The sequence below is a fragment of the Montipora foliosa genome, chromosome 13 (assembly GCF_036669935.1).
Source record: "Montipora foliosa isolate CH-2021 chromosome 13, ASM3666993v2, whole genome shotgun sequence".
Lineage (NCBI taxonomy): Eukaryota > Metazoa > Cnidaria > Anthozoa > Scleractinia > Acroporidae > Montipora > Montipora foliosa.
In genome coordinates this window covers 9890774-9912001 of record NC_090881.1, presented here as the reverse complement: position 1 = coordinate 9912001, position 21228 = coordinate 9890774, and the positions used below count along the sequence as shown (strand labels likewise).

At 38.3% G+C, this 21228-nt stretch overlaps 1 protein-coding gene across 1 annotated transcript in view; it reads left to right on the top strand.

The window, feature by feature from the left end:
* LOC137981674 (uncharacterized) overlaps positions 1-730 on the top strand; it is a 2937-nt gene extending 2207 nt beyond the window's left edge. The window contains exon 2 of the mRNA XM_068828746.1: positions 1-730. This exon is cut by the window's left edge and continues 296 nt beyond it. Coding sequence (XP_068684847.1) covers positions 1-730 — 730 coding nt within the window.
* The last annotated feature ends 20498 nt before the right edge of the window (positions 731-21228 follow it).

Sequence of the window (21228 nt, the reverse complement as noted above, 5' to 3'; positions counted from 1 at the left end):
CAAGCCTGTATGGAAGACTTGGAGTAGCTGGTGTGATCAGAGGCACATCAATCCCCTTCAGGGTAATGCAGTCCATTTAGTTAATTTCTTGGCTGAACAATTCCACCAGGGTAAGAGCTATAGTACTTTGAACACTTACAGATCTGCAATATCCACTACTCTCCACTTGATTAGGGATGATAAACTTGGAGATCACCCATATGTTTCTAGATGTCTAAAAGGAGTGTTTGTTTCAAGGCCTCCATCTCCTAGATATTCGTTTACGTGGAATGTTTCCCAACTCACATCCTACCTGGCTGCTCAACCTCCTGTCCAAAGTCTTAGTTTAAAGGCACTAACTTTGAGAACTGTGACACTTTGTTCCTTGGTATCGGCCCAGAGAGAACAGACTTTGTGCTCATTGGACTTAGACAATATGTCTATTTATGAGGATGAGATCAAATTTGTCATAGGTTCCAGAACAAAGACTTCTCGTCCTGGGAAGAAACCTTTAGAAGTTTCCATTCCATCCTTACCCACTAACCTCAGTCTCTGCCCTAAGCAGACACTGTTACATTATATTCATTGTACGCAACACCTGCGCAAGTCAGGGGAGCAGACTGTATCTCAGTTGTTCATTTCTCATGTTAAACCACACAAGCCTGTTTCCTCATCTACTTTAGGTAGATGGATTAAGACTGTTATGACTGAGTCAGGCATTGACACTAGTTTATTCAACCACATAGTGTAAGGGGTGCATCTACATCTGCTTTGTATCAAAGGGGCGCATCTTTAGCTGAAATTATGAAGATGGCAGACTGGTCATCAGAACGCACATTTAATCGTTTCTATAATCGCAATGTCTATAACACCAATCCCTCTTCATTAGCAGGCAGATTGGTATTATCATAGATATTCAGTAACGTTTAATTGTATCAAGTCTACAATTAAAGCACTATCATGTCACATATTTTTGTTTTTTCCCCTGGCTTCGGTTCTTTAAAATCGCACAGTTATCCCATAATGCGGAGTGTATCGGAAGAGAATTTTAAAATTAGACGAGAGGTACTTACCTTGAAGTGTAATTGTAATTCTCTGAAGATACACGGAGCATTATGGGATAATGCTTCCCACCCTTCTGTGTTGGCTTATGCCTATCCCACCCTTTGTGTTGGGGACCTCAGCCAGTCTGCACTCCAGGAGAATGGATTTGTGTCACGCGTTAGGCTGTTTATATATGGTGCATTTGCATGACAATGGTTGCTTTGAAGTGTGACCGCTGACCTCAAGTACTGAAGAGGAATGCACAGTTATCCCATAATGCTCCGTGTATCTTCAGAGAATTACAATTACACTTCAAGGTAAGTACCTCTCGTCTAATTTTAAAATTATCGCGTAACGATCACCTCAAGAGCAACCAATCAGCGATAAGAACTTTAAATCACCTACGTAATTATACTAAAAAGTCTTAGCCCCAGGGATCAATTCAGATAAATTTCGTGACAAACTTTATCGGGGAAGATCACTGTCTATTTCAAAGGTCCAACAGGGCGTAACTCATTCTCGTCATCAGAGCCTTGTATCGACACAAGGCTCTGGGAAACTGTATCTAGGAGAACATGCGCCGTAAGGTTATTGTAGCCCAAAAATTGGCTATTCAAACCTTACGACGCCTGCTCACTCCTCGTGCTAATTAGAGACCCTTTTGATTGTTCTTCACGAAAACCAATGAGAAGACTGTTTCTTTCAGGGTTCCCCAGAGCTGTTCTCTCCTTCAGCCAAGAGAAGAGCTCTGGGGTCGAGATTGGGCCTAACTAAGGTTGGCAGCCTGACTTACCAATACTCAAGGAACACCCAACATACAACCTTGCATACGGCTGGCGCGCCTGAATTTGAATTGACCAATCAGGATTCAGCAGGCGGAAAAAACTTTACTGTCCTGACTTCAATGAAAGTTAGCAGGAATAGGATTGAAATAAGGCCATTTATCTCACTGGAGATTGCATCAAACATTCAGGAAAAGGGACTTACAATTTCCAAAACCATATCAGACTGTAAAAAGTGAAAAATATGAAACATTTTGTGTCTCCAAGCTTGCAATTTGGCGTCAAATGGGTCACCAGCTTCCGGCATGGCAACTCGCTCGTAGTTCGTAGAGTGTCGCCATGTAGGGTAATAGTTGTGCTATTTTGATCAATAGATGCTGTTCCTCGTTAAATTCAACCCGGAATTTTCAAGTTAACTATTGGAAAAGGTTATTATCGTGTCGTTTCGGTAGGACAGCTAACCTTTGACTGCCGCTCGTACTGCGGGCGCAGCCGCCGTTTGCTAGGAAGTACTCTTCACAGATGTTTTTCAATTCGGGTGTTTCGGTAGCGGTTGGGATATGCATATGGGAAGAATTGAAATCGTTGAATAAGTCAGATAGATGCCGGGAACTAATTTTGTTTTTTATTCGCTGCAAGGTCCGCCATGATGGAAAAAAAAAGAGTTACTTTACAATTTATATTTCCTTTTAGTTGAAAAGAAAAGAAGAAAAAAGAAGAAAAAAGATAGCTTTAATTAAAGACGAATTGAAAAAGGTGGACTTCTGCTTTCATAGAGGCTCAAAAGTATGCACTTGTAAGTAAATAATGTCATTCTCAAAAGCTCCAAGCTGTGAACGATAACCCTCTTCATTGTTCTATACTCAGTGATACCTCAGCTTTCTAAGCGTTTCGTAACCAAGAAATGGAAACTACTGATTGGTGTTAAAATTAACCATGATCTCCTTTTTTAGTCCGCTAAGTTGGTACCTAGCTCGTAATAACAGCTATGAAGGAAGAGAGGGCGGAGGCCGCTTGTCACATTTGGTTATGTGGTTCACCCTGTTCAACGGAAATGCTGCAGTGGTTTCTCAGGTATGAAAGACTCAATTTAGCTATGAAGTTTAATTTGGTGACCATCTTTAATCACTGAGAAAAGCGGGAATCTCATTGCCTATACGTGTCTGTCCAAGAATGAAACCACTATAATCGAAGTTGCTTCTGATAACTGTGAGAGCTTTCAAACCTTTCCTTTAAAAGCGACATTTAAAACTGGTGATTGGCTGCTGCTCCTTCTTGGCTGGCTACTGAATGATCTTTTTTACAAATTTGCAATCACAATAGGCCAGTTTCGTATTGTAACGGTTGGACTGGATCTATCATGAAATGGAGGCTAATGCGGGCAAATTAATTTGCATTTGAGAAGATTTGCCCGCATTGGCCTCCATTCCATGCTATAGCCAGTCCATGCTATATCCAGTCCAGCCGTGAGAATTCGAAAATGGTCTATTTGCTCGTATGGTTTTGTTTCTCCCTCAGTATGGATCATGTGACAATACTCAAGAGATTTGATCATTTGTCTTGTTCATAAAAAGGGCGTATTCGAGCGCGAATATTGCGAAATTTGAGAGGAATAATATGGCGAGATAATGTCCCGTCAGATGTAAATCCTGGAAGCAAAATGTTTAAACGAATAAGGTCTATTTCAAGTCTGATTTGCAGCTATCTACTTCATATTTAGCCAAGAATCATGCCCGAAATTCCACAAAACACAGGGATATCAGTGCTCCTTGAGAGGACAACACCGGCACGCAGTCTCGACTCTTAATTTGTTGGATGAAGACCGTAAAGCTGTGGTTGCTACAATGAACTTAAACAATTTCCCCATCTGATCATTACTGTATAAAAGAAAGAAAGTTAGAGTTTAGAATGCATTTTATATTGATATCAGTTAATCTATATGTCAAAGAGCTAACTAGGATCTACTGCTTATATCGTTAGGCATTTCTTGTCGAAAGGCTGCAAAATACATATGTATATAATGATGCGAAAAATGTCAAAGTCATCGGATAAGTACAAAATTGAGGGTAAATTTTGATTCTAGCCTTGCACATTTAATCCTTGCAAAAGGTGTTAAAATAACTAATGTACTAACTAGCGGATAAAGGCCGTTGTGTAAGATGGATGAGTGAAAAATAACTATGAATAATTCTAAATAGCTAAATATAAGTAAGGAGGTAAGAAATAAGTTAGGTGTAAAAATATAAAAAATAAGACAATACGCGCGCATTCACAGCACCTTATTAGTAAGTAGATTGTTTTATCCTGCGATTGCGCTAACATTTATTTATCAAGGGGCTACACCACTATGCGACATGCATATGATAGCATGCGCGGTTCCGCAAGGAGTTTACAATTCAGTGAACAACTAAATGATATTACCAATGCCTAATTAGTATTAAGCGGCTTGTGCATTTTGGAATGCAACATGTGGGTAATTTAACAAGTAGAGGCTAAAAATATCTACTCCATGATAGCAAATGCGCTTGTGAATAATTTAAGGTCAATTTTATCATACGATACTATTGTACGCGCGCCTTTCAAACAACTAACACAACTTCAAAGATGACATGACATGATGGTGTACGCGCGAGAGTAAACAACTTGCGAGTAGATATTTAACGGCTTGAGTGTTAAATGTGATAGGATATAATTGTGGGCGCGCATATCAGCAAACACCTTACAAATGAACAAGTAGAGGTTTATAATATCTTATTAGCATTTTATGGCGTGTGCACAACAGCACACAGCTTGTGAGTAATTTAAAAAGTAGAGGGCGAAAATATCACACGACATGATGGCAAAGCGCTATAGCAAGCAACGCATACATATATCATAAATATTTCTCAATACAATGGAGTGTGCGCTCTTAAAAACAACTTATGACTTTCTTAAGGGGCATAATATCGTATATGATAGCGTGTGCGCGTCATAAGAAGAGCCACCTTCAAATAAAAATAGTGTCACAAAAACGTATCATTAAATGGCGTGCGTGTTTTGCATACTACTGATAAGTAAGTGGAGGATGATAATAACATTCAGGATGGTAAACGCGCATGTGGTCACCTAGATGCCAGTAATATCAAGAGATGGTAGTGTCCGTATTAGCAAACAACTTGAAAGTAAATAAATAGACGATAATAACGTCTGATTTTGTGCAATTTAAACAGCAAATGGAAATAATATAGTCGCTAAGTGAGAGGGACATGATATCATATGAATTTACAGCGAGCGCAAGACTTATCTTTAAATGTTCTGTGCGTGCTGCATATTTCTGATAAATAAGAAGAGCATAGTAATATTATACATGATACGCGCCTTGGATGCAAATAAATAATTAGAGGGTGTAGTGTAAAAAATTTCTACGATATAATTGACCGCGTCCATCAGTAAACAACTTACAAATGAACAAGTAGATATTTAGAAGTTTACTGGTATTTAATGGAAAGTGGGCATCAGCATATATGGGTTTTCAGTAATTTAGAAAGCAGGTGTAAAATATTATGCGACCTGACGGCAAACGCTCATCGCTTAGCCAGTAAACTCGTAATAATATATGATATGATGAAGCCCGTATGACTTACTGTACTGAAGGGGATGATATCATATGACATGACGACATGCATTAGTAAACAACTTACTTAAGAATAATTAAGATGATCATGGTACAGTGCCCTATATCATATGATGTTATGGTGCGTGGATGTTTTTTTAACACTTTGCTACAACTCAAAAGTAAATGGTAATAATATTACGTGACATAACAGCACGAGTGCGTTAGAAAAGTATGTATGAATAAGTAGAAACTAATGATGTCATGACGGTGTGCGCGCATTATCAAGCAACTTAGTTCTAAACAACTACATTTCTTACAGAAATTTATCATTACGTTAAATGGCCTGGGCGCATTAGCATAGTACTTATAAGTAAATAAGTAGGGACTAATATTATAATAATATAAATGAGACACACATGTTAGCAAAGAACGTAACATAGGAATAAATTGATAATGATACTGTCCTACCATTTTATGATCGGCAAAACAGTGAGTGAAGGAGGGATAGCTGTGATGGCTTAAATTTGCGTGCTTACATAAATGTAATTGCGTGCTCATCACATGAATGTAATAGCATTCTACGATACGATGGTGTTCGGGAAACTAGCTTAAATGTCACACAATATTATGGCGTGCGCGGTACCAAATAACTATATTCATAATAAATGCATGAAATATTATTGTGCGGGCGTTTGTTAGCGCATTACTAGCCACGCGAGGTTATTATCTCATGCGATCCGATGTCCTTCGGGGACTTATGAAATGTACGATAAGATAGGTGAATGCTGCGCTGAAAATGTTATATTTTAGGGAGATAATATCGTTTCATATATTTGCACAACCTATGGTACACTACTAATAAAGAAAAGTGAATGCGAGCATGAAATACCGGCGTGCGAATGTCAACAAACTCCTTGGCTTTGGGCCATAAGAGATATTAATGGGTGCAAAATAGGCAAAGATAAGATAAAAACTTAAGACTTTAAGTTAAACAGCTATTATAACCAACCCATCAAGGCCAGGGTCAAAATTTACCCTTAAAGAATAGTATTAAATCTATGTAAACCTTTTTCACCTTCGACGTTTCTTAGAGCAAGAGTCAAATGGATCTTTTTTATTTTTTCAGAATGAAAGTGTCTTTCTTAAGTAAATGTTTAAACAGGTATTTTAATAAAACGTCTTCCTCACCTGTTCCTGAATCTGTTTTCATCTACAATAGTTATGGTTTACATTTTTGCAAACTCTGCTCTGACCCAGCCCGTGAGGTCTTTGACTGAGGGGTTCATCTGGCCCGGGGTTTTCCTCCATGGGGCTGGTGGACGTGCAAGGAGGTTTGTCCCCCAGCTGTCGTTTTACAACTTCTCTCTCATTTGTAATTAACTCGTGGGTAGACTAACATAGACTTAAGAAATTACAGGCATATAGAGCTGCACTATACATTTGTCTAAATTAAGACCATGAATAAAAAGTAGACTTACAAACAAACCCTTCCTGGGCTTGTCCTTGCATCATTGGGATATACTTTAAAGACGTTGAGGTGTTAACAAGGCCGAAACTTTTGATGTTTTAATGTGTAATGTGCCCGTGGGAAGGATGGGAAACCATTTGCTTGGCGACGGGCGACAGGCGACTGAAATCGATTGCTCTACACATTAAACTACTAAAACTCTTGCGAAGCTTGCTGTCCTAATTGTCATGTGTCACTAAGTGAGAGAGGCATAATATCATATGACTTTACAGCGCGCGCACGTCAGTCGATACGTTACATATGAATAAGAACATTAACAATAACTTATCATTAAATGATCTGTGCGTGCTGCATATTTCTGATAAATAAGAAGAACATAATAATATCGTACATGATACGCGCCTTGGGTACAAATACATAATTAGAGGGTGTAGTGTAAACAATTGCTACGATATAATTGACCGCACGCATCAGTAAACAACTTAAAAATGAACAAGTAGATATTTATAAGTTTACTTGTATTTAATGGAATATGCGCATCGGCATATTTGGGTTTTCAGTAATTTAGAAAGCAGGTGTAAAATATTATGCGATCTGGTGGCAAACGCTCATCGCTTAGCAAGTAACTCGTATGTAAACAATTATCTAGAGCTTTATAAAATACGATATGGTGATGCGCGTATGACGTACTGTACTGAAAGGGATGATATCATATGACATGACGACATGCATTAATAAACAACTTACTTAAGAATAATTAGATGATCATGGTATAGTGCCCTATATCATATAATGTGATGGTGCGTGGGTGTTTTGTAACATTTTGCTACAACTCAAAAGTAAATGGTAATAATATCACGTGACATAACAGCATGAGCGCGTTAGAAAATAACTGGCAAGTGAATAAATAGAGAGTAATGATGTCATGGCAGTGTGCGCGCATTACCAATCAACTTAGTTCTAAACAACTACAGAATTTGTTACAGAAATTTATCATTACGTTAAATGGCCTGGGTGCATTACCATAGTACTTATAAGTAAATAAGTAGGGACTAATATAATAATAATATAAATGAGACACACATGTTAGCAAAGAACTTAATATAGGAATAAATTGATAATGATACTGTCCTACCATTTTATGATCTGCAAAACAGTGAGTGAAGGGGGGATAGCTGTAATGGCTTTAATTTGCGTGCTCACATAAATTTACGATACGATACGATGGTGTTCGGGAAATTACCTAATTAAGTTAAATGTCACACGATATTATGGCGTGCGCTGTACCAAATAATGATTCATAATAAATGCATGAAATAAGATGGTGCGAGCGCGTTTCCTAACGAATTACTAGCCAGGCAGAGATTATCATCTCATGTGATCCGGTGTCCTTCGGGAACTTATGAAATGTATGATAAGATGGGTGAGTGCTGCGTTGAAAATGTTATCTTTTAGGGCTATAATATCGTTTCATATATTTGCACAAGATCTGGTACACTACTAATAAAGAAAAGTAAATGCGTGCATGAAACACCGGCGTGCGAAAGTTAAACTCCTTGGCGTTGGACCATAAGAGATATTAATGGGTGCAAAGTAGGCAAAGATATGACAAAAACTTGAGACTTAAGTTAAACATCTATTATAACCAAACCCATCAAAGCCAGGGTCAAAATTTACCCTCAAAGAATAGTATTAAATCGATTTAAACCTTTTTCACCTTCGAAGTTTCTTAGAGGAAGAGTCAAACAGATCAGTTTTTTTTCAGAATGAGTGTCTTTCTTAAGTGAATGTTAAAACATGTATTTTAATAAAACATTTTTCTCACCTGTTCCTGAATCTATTTTCATCTACAATAGTTTTGGTTTGCATTTTTGCCAACTCTGCTCTGACCCAGTCTGTGAGGTCTTTGATTGTGGGGTTCATCTGGCCCGGGGTTTTCCTCCATGGGGCAAGTGGACGTACAGGGAGGATTTCCCCCAGCTGTCGTTCCACAACTTCTCTCTCATTTGTAATTAACTCGTGGGCAGACTAACATAGACTTAAGCAATTACAGGCATATAGAACTGCACTATACATTTGTCTAAATTAGGACCATGAATAAAAAGTAGACTTACAAACAAACGCTTCCTGGGCTTGTCCTTGCTTTATTGGGATATACTTTAAAGAAGTTGAGGTGTTAACAAGGGCGAAACTTTTGATGTTTTAATGTGTAATGTGACCGTGGGAAGGATGGGAAACCATTTGCTTGGCGACGGGCGAGGGACGACTGAAATCGATTGCTTCTACACATTGAACTACTAAAACTCTTAGGAAGCTTGCTGTCCTAATTGTCATGCGCCTAAGAGTCACTGAGTGAGAGGGGCATAATATCATATGACTTTACAGCGAGCGCACGTCAGGCTTTACGTTACATATGAATAAGAAGATTAACAAGAACATATCATTAAATGTTCTGTGCGTGCTGCATATTTCTGATCAATAAGAAGAAGATAATAATATCATACATGATACGCGCCTTGGATGCAAATAAACAATTAGAGGGTGTAGTGTAAAAAAATGCTACGATATAATTGACCGCGCGCATTAGCCCAACTTAAAAATGAACAAGTAGATATTTATAAGTTTACTTGTATTTAATGGAATATGCGCATCGGCATATTTGGGTTTTCAGTAATTTAGAAAGCGGGTCTAAAATATTATGCAATCTGATGGCAAACGCTCATCGGTCAGCTAGTAACTCGTATGTAAACAATTAAATAGAGCTTTATAATATACGATATGGTGAAGCGCGTATGACGTACTGTACTGAAGGGTATGATATCATATGACATGACGACATGCATTAGTAAACAACTTACTTAAGAATAATTAGATGATCATGGTATAGTGCCCTATATCATATGATGTGATGGTGCGTGGGTGTTTTGTAACACTTTGCTACAACTCAAAAGTAAATGGTAATAATATCACGTGACCAATAAGAAGTTGTAACCACCAATAAGAAGTTGTCTGAGCACCAGAGTGGCAATCGTAAATTTCATTCTACAGAAACTGCTCTTTTACATGTAACAGATGATTTTCTTATGTCTATCGATAAGAGTGAAGTCTCTGCTGTTGTTCTGTTAGATATGTCTAAGGCATTTGACAGTGTCCGACACGATATTCTCCTTCAGAAACTACAACAAATAGGTATTACGTCATCTAGCCTGGAGTGGTTTCACAGTTACCTGTCTGGTCGTAGCCAAAGAGTACGGATTGTGGATGCTGTTTCAGCCTCTCTTCCCCTAAAATATGGAGTTCCACAAGGTTCTATATTGGGACCTGTACTATTTACCATCTATGTAAACGATCTCCTGGCTGTTCCAGGCCATTGTAAGTCTGTGTGTTACGTTGATGACAGTAAACTTTACCTTTCTTTCCGCTCAACTGACATAAGCTATGCATTCCGCTGTTTGAATGAAGACCTAAGAGAAATTTGTAGATGGTGCTGCCAAAATTCCTTACTAATTAATCCGGAGAAAACCAAAGTCTTACTCGTGGGAGTGCCTCAATTACTGCGTAAATTGCCTCCAGTGTCGATCTCACTTTTAGGGAAGGAAATAACACCAGTTTCTGTGGCTAAGGACCTCGGTGTTCTCATCGACCAGTCCTTAACTTACAACGATCATGTTGCTAAAACTACCTCTAATTGTCTATTTAAGTTAAAACAGATCAGTAGAATTAAACACCTTCTGGACAGAAATTCTCTTTTATTAGTGATGAACGCTTTTGTTTTTAGTAAACTCTTTTATTGCTCAACTGTATGGGCTAACACATCTCAAAGTAATGTGAAGAAACTCCAATTAGTACAGAATTTTGCTGCGCGTATCGTGTTAGGTCTCAGGAAATATGATCACATGTCAGACGGCATAAGATCCCTCAACTGGCTCACTGTTAAGGACAGACTCCTTCTCAACGATGCTGTAATGGTATGTAAATGTCTTAATAATTTAGTCCCGAAATATCTGGCTAATATATTTGTATCTCGCTCTCAAATTCATACTAGGGCTACGCGATCATGTAATCTTTTACACATCCCTTTATGTCGTCTGTCATATGGACAACGTTCGTTTACATATCGTGGATGTAAACTTTGGAACAGTATTTGTAATGATTTGAAAGCTGCGGACAGTGTAAAATGCTTCAGGCGCCGTTTAGCGCAGAAGCTATTAAGTGGAGGACATTTGTGTTCAGTTAACTTGTAAATTATATTCAGAGGTCTTTTGTAACTGATTCTAGCTTTTAAATGTAACGTTTATTATATTATTCCTTTTTCTCTTTTTAATTTATATATATTTTTAGACATTGTAACCGAAAAGCCCAAATTGGGAGTTACAATAAACGTATGTATGTATGTATGTATGAGCGCGTTAGAAAATAAGTTGCAAGTGAATAAGTAGAGAGTAATGATATCATGACAGTGTGCGCACATTACGAAGCAACTTAGTTCTAAACAACTACAGAATTTGTTACAGAAATTTATCATTACGTTAAATGGCCTGGGCGCATTAGCATAGTACTTATAAGTAAATAAGTAGGGACTAATATAATAATAATATAAATGAGACACACATGTTAGCAAAGAACTTAATATAGGAATAAATTGCAAAGCAGTGAATGAAGGGGGGGGGGGGGGTAGCTGTAATGGCTTTAATTTGCGTGCTCACATGAATGTAATAGCATTCTACGACACGATGGTGTTCGAGAAATTACCTAATTAAGTTAAATGTCACACGATATTATGGCGTGCGTTGTACCAAATAATGATTCATAATAAATGCATGAAATAAGATGGTGCGAGCGCGTTTGCTAACGAATTACTAGCCACGCACAAATTATCATCTGATGTGATCCGGTGTCCTTCGCGGACTTATGAAATGTATGATAAGATGGGTGAGTGCTGCGTTGAAAATGTTATATTTTAGGGAGATAATATCGTTTTGTACATTTGCACAAGATCTGGTACTATACTAATGAAGAAAACTGAATGCGTGCATGAAACACCGGCGTGCGAAAGTTAACAAACTCCTTGGCGTTGGGCCATAAGAGATATTAATGGTGCGAAGTAGGCAAAGATACGATAAAAACTTAAGACTTAAGTTAAACAGCTGTTATAAGCAACCCATCAAGGCCAGGGTCAAAATTTACCCTCAAAGAATAGTATTAAATCGATTTAAACCTTTTTCACCTTCGAAGTTTCTTAGAGGAAGAGTCAAACGGATCAGTTTTTTTTTTTTTTTTTTCAGAATGAGTGTCTGCCTTAAGTAAATGTTTAAACATGTATTTTAATAAAACGTTTTTCTCACCAGTTCTTAAATCTATTTTCATATACAATAGTTTTGGTTTGCATTTTTGCAAACTCTGCTCTGACCCAGTATGTGAGGTCTTTGATTGTGGGATTCATCTGCCCCGGGGTTTTCCTCCGTGGGGCAAGTGGACGTACATGGGCGATTTCCCCCAGCTGTCGTTCCACAACTTCTCTCTCATTTGTACTTAACTCATGATCATGGGCAGACTAATATTGACTTACGAAATTACAGGCATATAGAGCTGCACTATACATTTGTCTAAATTAAGACCATGAATAAAACGTAGACTTAAAACAAGCGCTTCCTGGGCTTGTCCTTGCATTATTGGGATATACTTTAAAGACGTTGAGGTGTTAACAAGGCCGAAACTTTTGATGTTTTATTGTGTAATGTGCCCGTGGGAAGGACGGGAAACCATTTGCTTGGCGACGGGCGACGGGCGACTGAAATCGATTACTGCACACATTGAAGTACGAAAACTCTTGGGAAGCTTGCTGTCCTAATTGTCATGCCCCTAAGAGTCACTGAGTGAGAGGGGCATAATATCATATGACTTTACATCGAGCGCACGTCAGGCGATACGTTACATATACATAAGAAGATTAACAAGAACTTATCATTGAATGTTCTGTGCGTGCTGCATATTTCTGATAAATAAGAGGAAGATAATAATATCATACATGATACGCGCCTTGGATGCAAATAAACAATTAGAGGGTGTAATGTAAAAAAATGCTACGATATAATTGACCGCGCGCATTAGTAAACAACTTAAAAATGATCAAGTAGATATTTATAAGTTTACTGGTATTTAATGGAATATGCGCATCGGCATATTTGGGTTTTCAGTAATTTAGAAAGCTGGTCTAAAATATTATGCAATCTGATGGCAAACGCTCATCGGTCAGCAAGTAACTCGTAAGTAAACAATGAACTAGAGCTTTATAATTCTCGGTTTTCACATGACGTCACGACCGCCATGTTGGTGCCCTAAACAAAGAAAAGGCGGCCATGTTGGTGCCCCGACCAAATCCTCCGGGAATTTAATTCTATTATTATGCAAACGCTTCCTTTTGTTTTCGTTGAAAAACATGGCTGTTGATCACGTGAGTGAAAACCAGCAATATACGATATGGTGAAGCGCGTATGACGTACTGTACTGAAGGGTATGATATCATATGACATGACGACATGCATTAGTAAACAACTTACTTAAGAATAATTAGATGATCATGGTACAGTGCCCTATATCATATGATGTGATGGTGCGTGGGTATTTTGTAACACTTTACTACAACTCAAAAGTAAATGGTACTAATATCACGTGACAACAGCATGAGCGCGTTAGAAAATAACTTGCAAGTGAATAAGTGAGAGTAATGATGTCATGGCAGTGTGCGCGCATTACCAATCAACTTAGTTCTAAACAACTACAGAATTTGTTACAGAAATTTATCATTACGTTAAATGGCCTTGGCGCATTATCATAGTACTTATAAGTAAATAAGTAGGGACTAATATAATAATAATATAAATGAGACACACATGTTAGCAAAGAACTTAATATAGGAATAAATTGATAATGATACTGTCCTACTATTTTATGATCTGCAAAACAGTGAGTGAAGGGGGGATAGCTGTAATGGCTTTAATTTGCGTGCTCACATGAATGTACGATACGATGGTGTTCGGGAAATTACCTAATTAAGTTAAATGTCACACGATATTATGGCGTGCGCTGTACCAAATAATGGTTCATAATAAATGCATGAAATAAGATGGTGCGAGCGCGTTTGCTAACGAATTATTAGCCAGGAAGAGATTATCGTCTCATGTGATCCGGTGTTCTTCGGGGACTTATGAAATGTACGATAAGATGGGTGAGTGCTGCGTTGAAAATGTTATATTTTAGGGAGATAATATCGTTTCATATATTTGCACAAGATCTGGTACACTACTAATAAAGAAAAGTGAATGCGTGCATGAAACACCGGCGTGCGAAAGTTAACAAACTCCTTGGCGTTGGGCCATAAGAGATATTAATGGGTGCAAAGTAGGGAAAGATATGATAAAAACTTAAGACTTAAGTTAAACAGCTATTATAACCAACCCATCAAGGCCAGAGTCAAAATTTACCCTCAAAGAATAGTATTAAATCGATTTAAACCTTTTTCACCTTCGAAGTTTCTTGGAGGAAGAGTCAAACGGATCAGTTTTTTTTTTTCAGAATGAGTGTCTTTCTTAAGTAAATGTTAAAACATGTATTTTAATAAAACGTTTTTCTCACCTGTTCCTGAATCTATTTTCATCTACAATAGTTTTGGTTTGCATTTTTGCAAACTCTGCTCTGACCCATTCTGTGCGCTCTTTGATTGTGGGGTTCATCTGCCCGGGGTTTTCCTCCATGGGGCAAGTGGACGTACAGGGAGGATTTCCCCCAGCTGTCGTTCCACAACTTCTCTCTCATTTGTAATTAACTCGTGGGCAGACTAACATAGACTTAAGCAATTACAGACATATAGAGCTGCACTATACATTTGTCTAAATTAAGACCATGAATAAAAAGTAGAGTTACAAACAAACGCTTCCTGGGCTGGTCCTTGCATTATTGGGATATACTTTAAAGACGTTGAGGTGTTAACAAGGCCGAAACTTTTGATGTTTTATTGTGTAATGTGCCCGTGGGAAGGATGGGAAACCATTTGCTTGGCGACGGGCGACGGGCGACTGAAATCGATTGCTCTACACATTGAACTACTAAAACTCTTAGGAAGCTTGCTGTCCTAATTGTCATGTGCGTAAGAGTTTACAAATGCAGCAATAGTTGTTAATAGTTATCAAATATACCAAAATCTACAAATGCAACTATTATCAGTAGTTAATTTGGCAGGACTTGTAAGAATAAATGCAGCTATTTCTCTTTACTTGAGGGCCAGAGTATAGGGGGCAGGCACTTTGTGAGGTAAATATGTCCGTATTCTCAGATGTGATCATGAGTGACGTTAAAATTGGAGTGAAGAGCATTGGGATATTTCTTTATTCAAAATCGTCATGAAACTAGTTACCAGCACGTATCATCATTCATCTGGTTACCTGGACATATCTGCCCCTTCTCCAATTAATAGACCTTTATTCAGATACGGCGGCCATTTTGATTTCTATTGTTTCGAAAGACATTATGGGATTTTCAGGAGGCAAACTAATACGTATTTGCCCTCTGGGCATCCCATAATAGCTATTTGAAACAATAGAAATCAAAATAGCCGCCGTATCTGCGAAAAGGTCTATTCGGACAAAAAGATTGGCCGCATGCAAATGCTTCTTTGAGCTATTTATTACAATTTAAGTACCTCACGTTACTATCATTGCAACCCGTGTAGAAGGGGAGTCCTTAATTAAAGCCCTTCCTAAAAAAGTTATTGGTGCACCACTTGTGCATGACATTGATAATTCATAATATTTAAGGCAATAACGTAGTATGATACCGGGGACCCGAAAATTTCTAAATTTCAGAAACTACGTTTATCTGTCCAACTAAGATGGTTCCAGTCACTTGTGGACTAACCTCCCCTAGATTCATAGAAATCACAGACTGCAGAAATTAATGTTTTCACGATCGATTGCCATTAATCTTTCGCTGAGGATTAGAAATTCAGAGTTTTCTATAAAAACTATGTTATTTTTTTTCTTCGTTGGTATTTTGGCTACCCTGGGTGCCAGAAGAATTGTTTTTCAAGGTCGGAGAGTACTCTCCGCGATTCCAAATCAACGGTCGAGGTCGGTCGAAAGATGGTAAGGACAGACAAACTTTTCTCGCACTTCAATCGTCCATTTAATTTAGGCAGTGATTTCTAGCTCTTTGCTATTACAGTATCCTGTTTTACGCAAGTTTAAAAGTAAAGTTTCGCTCTGAGGGAAAAGAATTTTCATCAAATAAACCAATTGTGAAATCAAGTGAAACTGTGTTGCCTCGCAGTTGTGAAGGCAATTTACTATTGCGACGAGAAGCCTGAAAATTTTCAGCACTTCAACGGGGTTTGAACCCGTGACCTCGCGATACCGGTGCGACGCTCTAACCAGCTCCGAAAGTCAGTGGCTTCATAGCTCACTTAGTTAGAGCGTCGCACCGGTATAGCGAGGTCACGGGTTCAAACCCCGTTGAAGCCCTGAAAATTTTCAGGCTTCTCGACGAAATAGTAAATTGCGCTCATTACTGCGAGGCAACACAGTTTCACTTGATTTCATACCTACCCGTAGTGCAATGTACAATGCATGCATTTCATAAATGTATCATTTCGTTCATCAATCAATCTTACCCATGGAAAATCAATAATTGCTCCAAAATTATTAAAGCTGTTAAAATGAATAGCCATCAATGTAATCACAATTTTCAGGAATGTTAATGATGCGCTTCAATGCGTCTCGTGGGAAGCAGTCTCATATTGGCGCTAAAACTGGTTTGACGACAACACCGTGACGACAAATCTGTACACATGGAAATGAGGTTCTGTGGTTGTGCGATCAGAGGTATTTTTTTTCGTCCTGGACCGTTCATTTGGAATCGCGGAGCGTTCTCTTGGACCTTGAAGAAAAAAATCTCCGGCACTTAGGGTACCTTTTTCCCTGCCTTTTACTGTTGACTCCCGGCTTTACGGTACCTCTTGGTGCAAACGTTAAGCCAAAAAAAAAAAAAAATGACCTGGCATCAGATTAGACTGACAAGAAGAAGAATTGTGAAGCGGAAAAAACATGTTTAGTCCTTAACCGCTGTTTGTTTTCTTTTCCTGCTGAAATTAAAGTGGCCAAAGAGCAAAAATATTTATGATAGTCCTTCCTTAGTGTGTGGAATAAACGTTTGCTTAGTGCAACAGCAAGACATGCATAACATGCAGGGAAACCTCCGTCAGAGGAATATGCAGTTAGTTGTTTTGCAGACTATTTAAAGAAGAATTCGGTGAGTTTTACTCAAGAGCGTGTTTCGTTATCTTTAACCCTTTGATTACTATCTGGCCAAATACGTCCACCTTTATCCACGGTCCCATCTACCCCTTGTGACGTCATCACTTTTAACGGTCAGGAACAGCTTTGTTCACTAACTTGTGCAGGGAGAAGAGATCTTTCAAACTATACCAGAATGAGCACAATTGAGTCAAGGAAACTGGAGAAACGGCCAAAAAAAACATGTAACACTGACCTGAAAATCTCCATAAAAAGCTTGCTCCATTACCCACCTACCTTTCTGAGCACCTAATTCTAAGATGATGAAAGGTTTCTCAGAAACTCTTCCCACCAAAATAAAGCCTACCAAATGCCCAGCAAGTTCAAAAAAAAAATGAGGCAAAGAAAGCGAAAAGAGAGGGAAGGAGAGAAAGCGAAAAGTGAAAGTCGAAAGTGTTGTGCTACTTTTAAACCCAAAAACTATGTCGAAATTTTGTTTTCTGCGCATGCCCGAACTTTGCAAGCGCTTATTTTGCACCTGGTTGAAAAGGCCGCGGAGTGTACAACCTGGGAACGGGCTTGTAGGGAGATTTAGCTCTTAAACAGCACGACAGTGACCAAAAAACCCCTCAACTAGCTTCAAAACGTGTTTTTCGGCCAAATCCCTGGTAGCCAAAGGGTTAAACTGAATTTATTACCAAAGGGTAAAAAGCCTGTAAACGGGACAGGACACTACAAAATAATCAACGTGAGAACATGTGAGCTGAAGGGCCACTGCTGGCACGACGTCTGAGTGACCCACTCAAATGGTCTAAATGAAGCCCCACTTGAAAAAAATAAAAGGAATGCCGCAGTTTAATACCACCCAACTCAGTGCCTTCTATTTTTTGTGTAACACGTACCACAGGCAACCCAGTTTGCGCTCATCCAGCGACTAGCTATAAAGGAATTATGGAAATAAGTCACCTAGCTTAGCTCAATTTTTCAAATAATTAAACACGAAGTGTGTTCATCTTCTAGCTCTCGGATTGCTTGTGTTCTTTGTTTTTGTTTGGACACGTAAACCAATCAGAGTTGATGCGATAAAAACGCCAATCAGCGGTCTTTTTAGATCACTGTGTGCCAGGGTCTTCGATCGACCATCCGCCATGTTGAAAGCCGAGAAGACCCTCTGTGGATGAAGTTGGGCGTCAAAGTTCGACTTTTAGATGGTTTCCGAGTATTTAACCGGAACTTGCCAAAGCAACATGCCGACCGAAACGTGAAGACAAAGGCGAAACTTGCGACCAAACCAAATCATCATCTGAGAAAGTAAGGGGCATTTTTCACATATGTAGCACTTGCGCTCTTCATGTTGTTCTCTATGCCTTTTTTAATGATTGACCATTTCAATCAGAAGGTTTTTTTTCGTGGTGAGTTCATTGTTAATTTTCACATCTTTTAAATTAAACAAGTGAATATATTACCACGTTATTTGCACATGGAAAATGTGCTTAGTTTCCTTCGCTGGCTTTGCTTCAAATTAATATCAAACTTTGGAGACACAAATCTTGTAAACGAAAGAATGATTTGTCAATTATAGAGACTTATGATATTTTGGTTTGCATTTTATCGATTAAGCTGATATTCCACAACCGATGTTTTGTTTGCCTTTCTTCCCTGGAGTGTAGCTAAAAAATCCAAACGGTATTTGGGGTGTACTGGCACGAGTACATCATTTGTCCCGAATATGAGCTGTGATTGCTGAAGCGCAAATAATCGTATAATTTGAAAAAACCAGAGAATCGGAAAAATTGAAGAATAAAATTCATTATAATCGGAATAATCTTATAATCGGAGCAATCCGAGGAATCGTTTCTCAGAAAGAGGATCTAAAGAATCAGAATGTCAAAAGTCATATCTTAGTATTGTGCTATTTAGCCATAATCACACCCTTGTACCCTTTTCATATTCGGTACTCATTTGTTCGTTTGCAGCAAAAAGCACCATAAAAGCCAGGAGTTAGCAGTAAAAGACAAGCCAAAAGACATGAAGAAAAATATAACAGTTTTTATACATAACTCTGAATCGAATTCTCATCGAAAGATTAATGACAATCGATAGTAAAAACACGAAAATGTCTGCAGTCTCGGACTTTTATGAATCAAGGAAGAGGTCATGATGTTCTGTCAAAAGGAAGTAATTGATCACGTGCTAGCTAACCATAAAGTGCACGGGATCACCTTGTGTTAACTGAATGAACTACAGGGAAGAATGTTAATCGTTCGTCGTTTCCCGAGTAAAACAACGTACTTTTTAACCAAGAAACTTTCGTCTTTGGTTTTTTAATTTTGTTGCAATATTTACCTGAACATTTACTTTTCACCTGTCCGGTCTGGAAGCCTTCTTTGTCGGGTTCCTGAGAAACGTATCTATTTTGACTTCAGGGTGAACTATTAACACAATCATGAGGTTGAGTGACCATGTAATTGAAAATGTGAACATCTATTAGATACAAAACAAATATTTACGAACTATCGCAAATCACAATGCTGACAAGCACAAAAGCAAAAGAAATGGTTAGAAATGGTTAGAAACGGTTTATCTTCGTGATAAAGGAGCTATTTCACGCAAATGATGTATTTCATGACACTCAAAATTCGCAAAAAGGATGAATAATGTGCACAATATTCGCACTAGTATAAAGTCGTAGCAATAAATTGGATTAACAAGGAAGTTAAGGAAATATTGTTGGCTTGCCAACTGAACTTCATTTTACACTATAATGACAAAACAGATATTTTTCTGTGGTTAAAAACTTGGCTACCTATTATTTGTCAGAGAGAAACAAATCATATTTCAACGCACGTATACAAATTTGTTAAGCTCAAAAATATTACACAACATGATGAATTCATAAAGGCCACCTTTTCCAGCAAACATTTCATTGAAAGAAATAATATCTTTTCTACTAGAGGCAAAAACACTCCCCATTTCATTGCGTGCGTGAAGACAAGAAACCCAATCGTGTCAAATTACCATACGCAACGAAATTAAATTTCGAGATCAAAAACTTTCCCGAGGAACCTTTTCCTTGAAAAATGAAGCACTAATTAGACGACAAGCTTTCTTTCAAATAATTATTGGCTATCACATTTCCAATTACTTTTTTTTACCTGAAGACTGTGCAGAGTACAAATAAATATAAATAGCCAGATAACAGAGATCACAGATCCACTTAAGGTATTCGATTCCTTCTCTGTCTTTGTTGAACCCATAAGTTACCAGAGAATTTTCCATTTGGTTTCAGTGTTGTATACATAACATCACCCTTGCTAAAATATTAGAAATAAAGCTCACTTTGATCACGGCTCGACGGGCGAAAGATGGTTGTCAAAGTCCCTTACTCGTGGCTTTTAAGATTCCAGATATTTATTTTCCACAGCCTGTCTTGTTTATCCAATTGACGTTCCACTCTTGAGCTCCATAAGGGTATATTTTGTTTAAAGATCCACCAAAACCCCATTTGTGTTTCAATGACTTCGACGCCATTGCAGGTTAATTAAATATTGTACCATTTTTCACCAGAGAGATCTACGCATTTGACCTACCCCCTGAAACCCGAGACTCTATGAACAAAGACACCACTTAATAGGGGAGTGACAGGAAAGACTTCTCCCGACACGGAAATGGAGAAATGAAACCTATATTTCGACTGGGTTTGTGCAACCCAGAAGTAAACCCTAGCAAATCAGAAATTGGAATGATCAGCAAGAAAATCTACGATGAAATAAAAAGAAAGTCATACAGGCCACAATGGTAAACCTGTGTAAAAGCACATCTAACGGCATAGAATGGTTCAACGCAATACCAAACAAAGGTCAACACGCCTTCATAACCTTCAACGTGTGTGACTTCTACCCATCCATCTCAAAGCAACTTCTCATGAAAGCGCTAGACTATGCATCCCAATTCACCAACGTTACTCAACAACATTGCCACATTATCATTCATTCAAAAAAGTCAATCCTATACCACCAGAACTCACCATGGGCAAAAACGAATGCTAACTGTTTGATGTGACGATGGATTCAT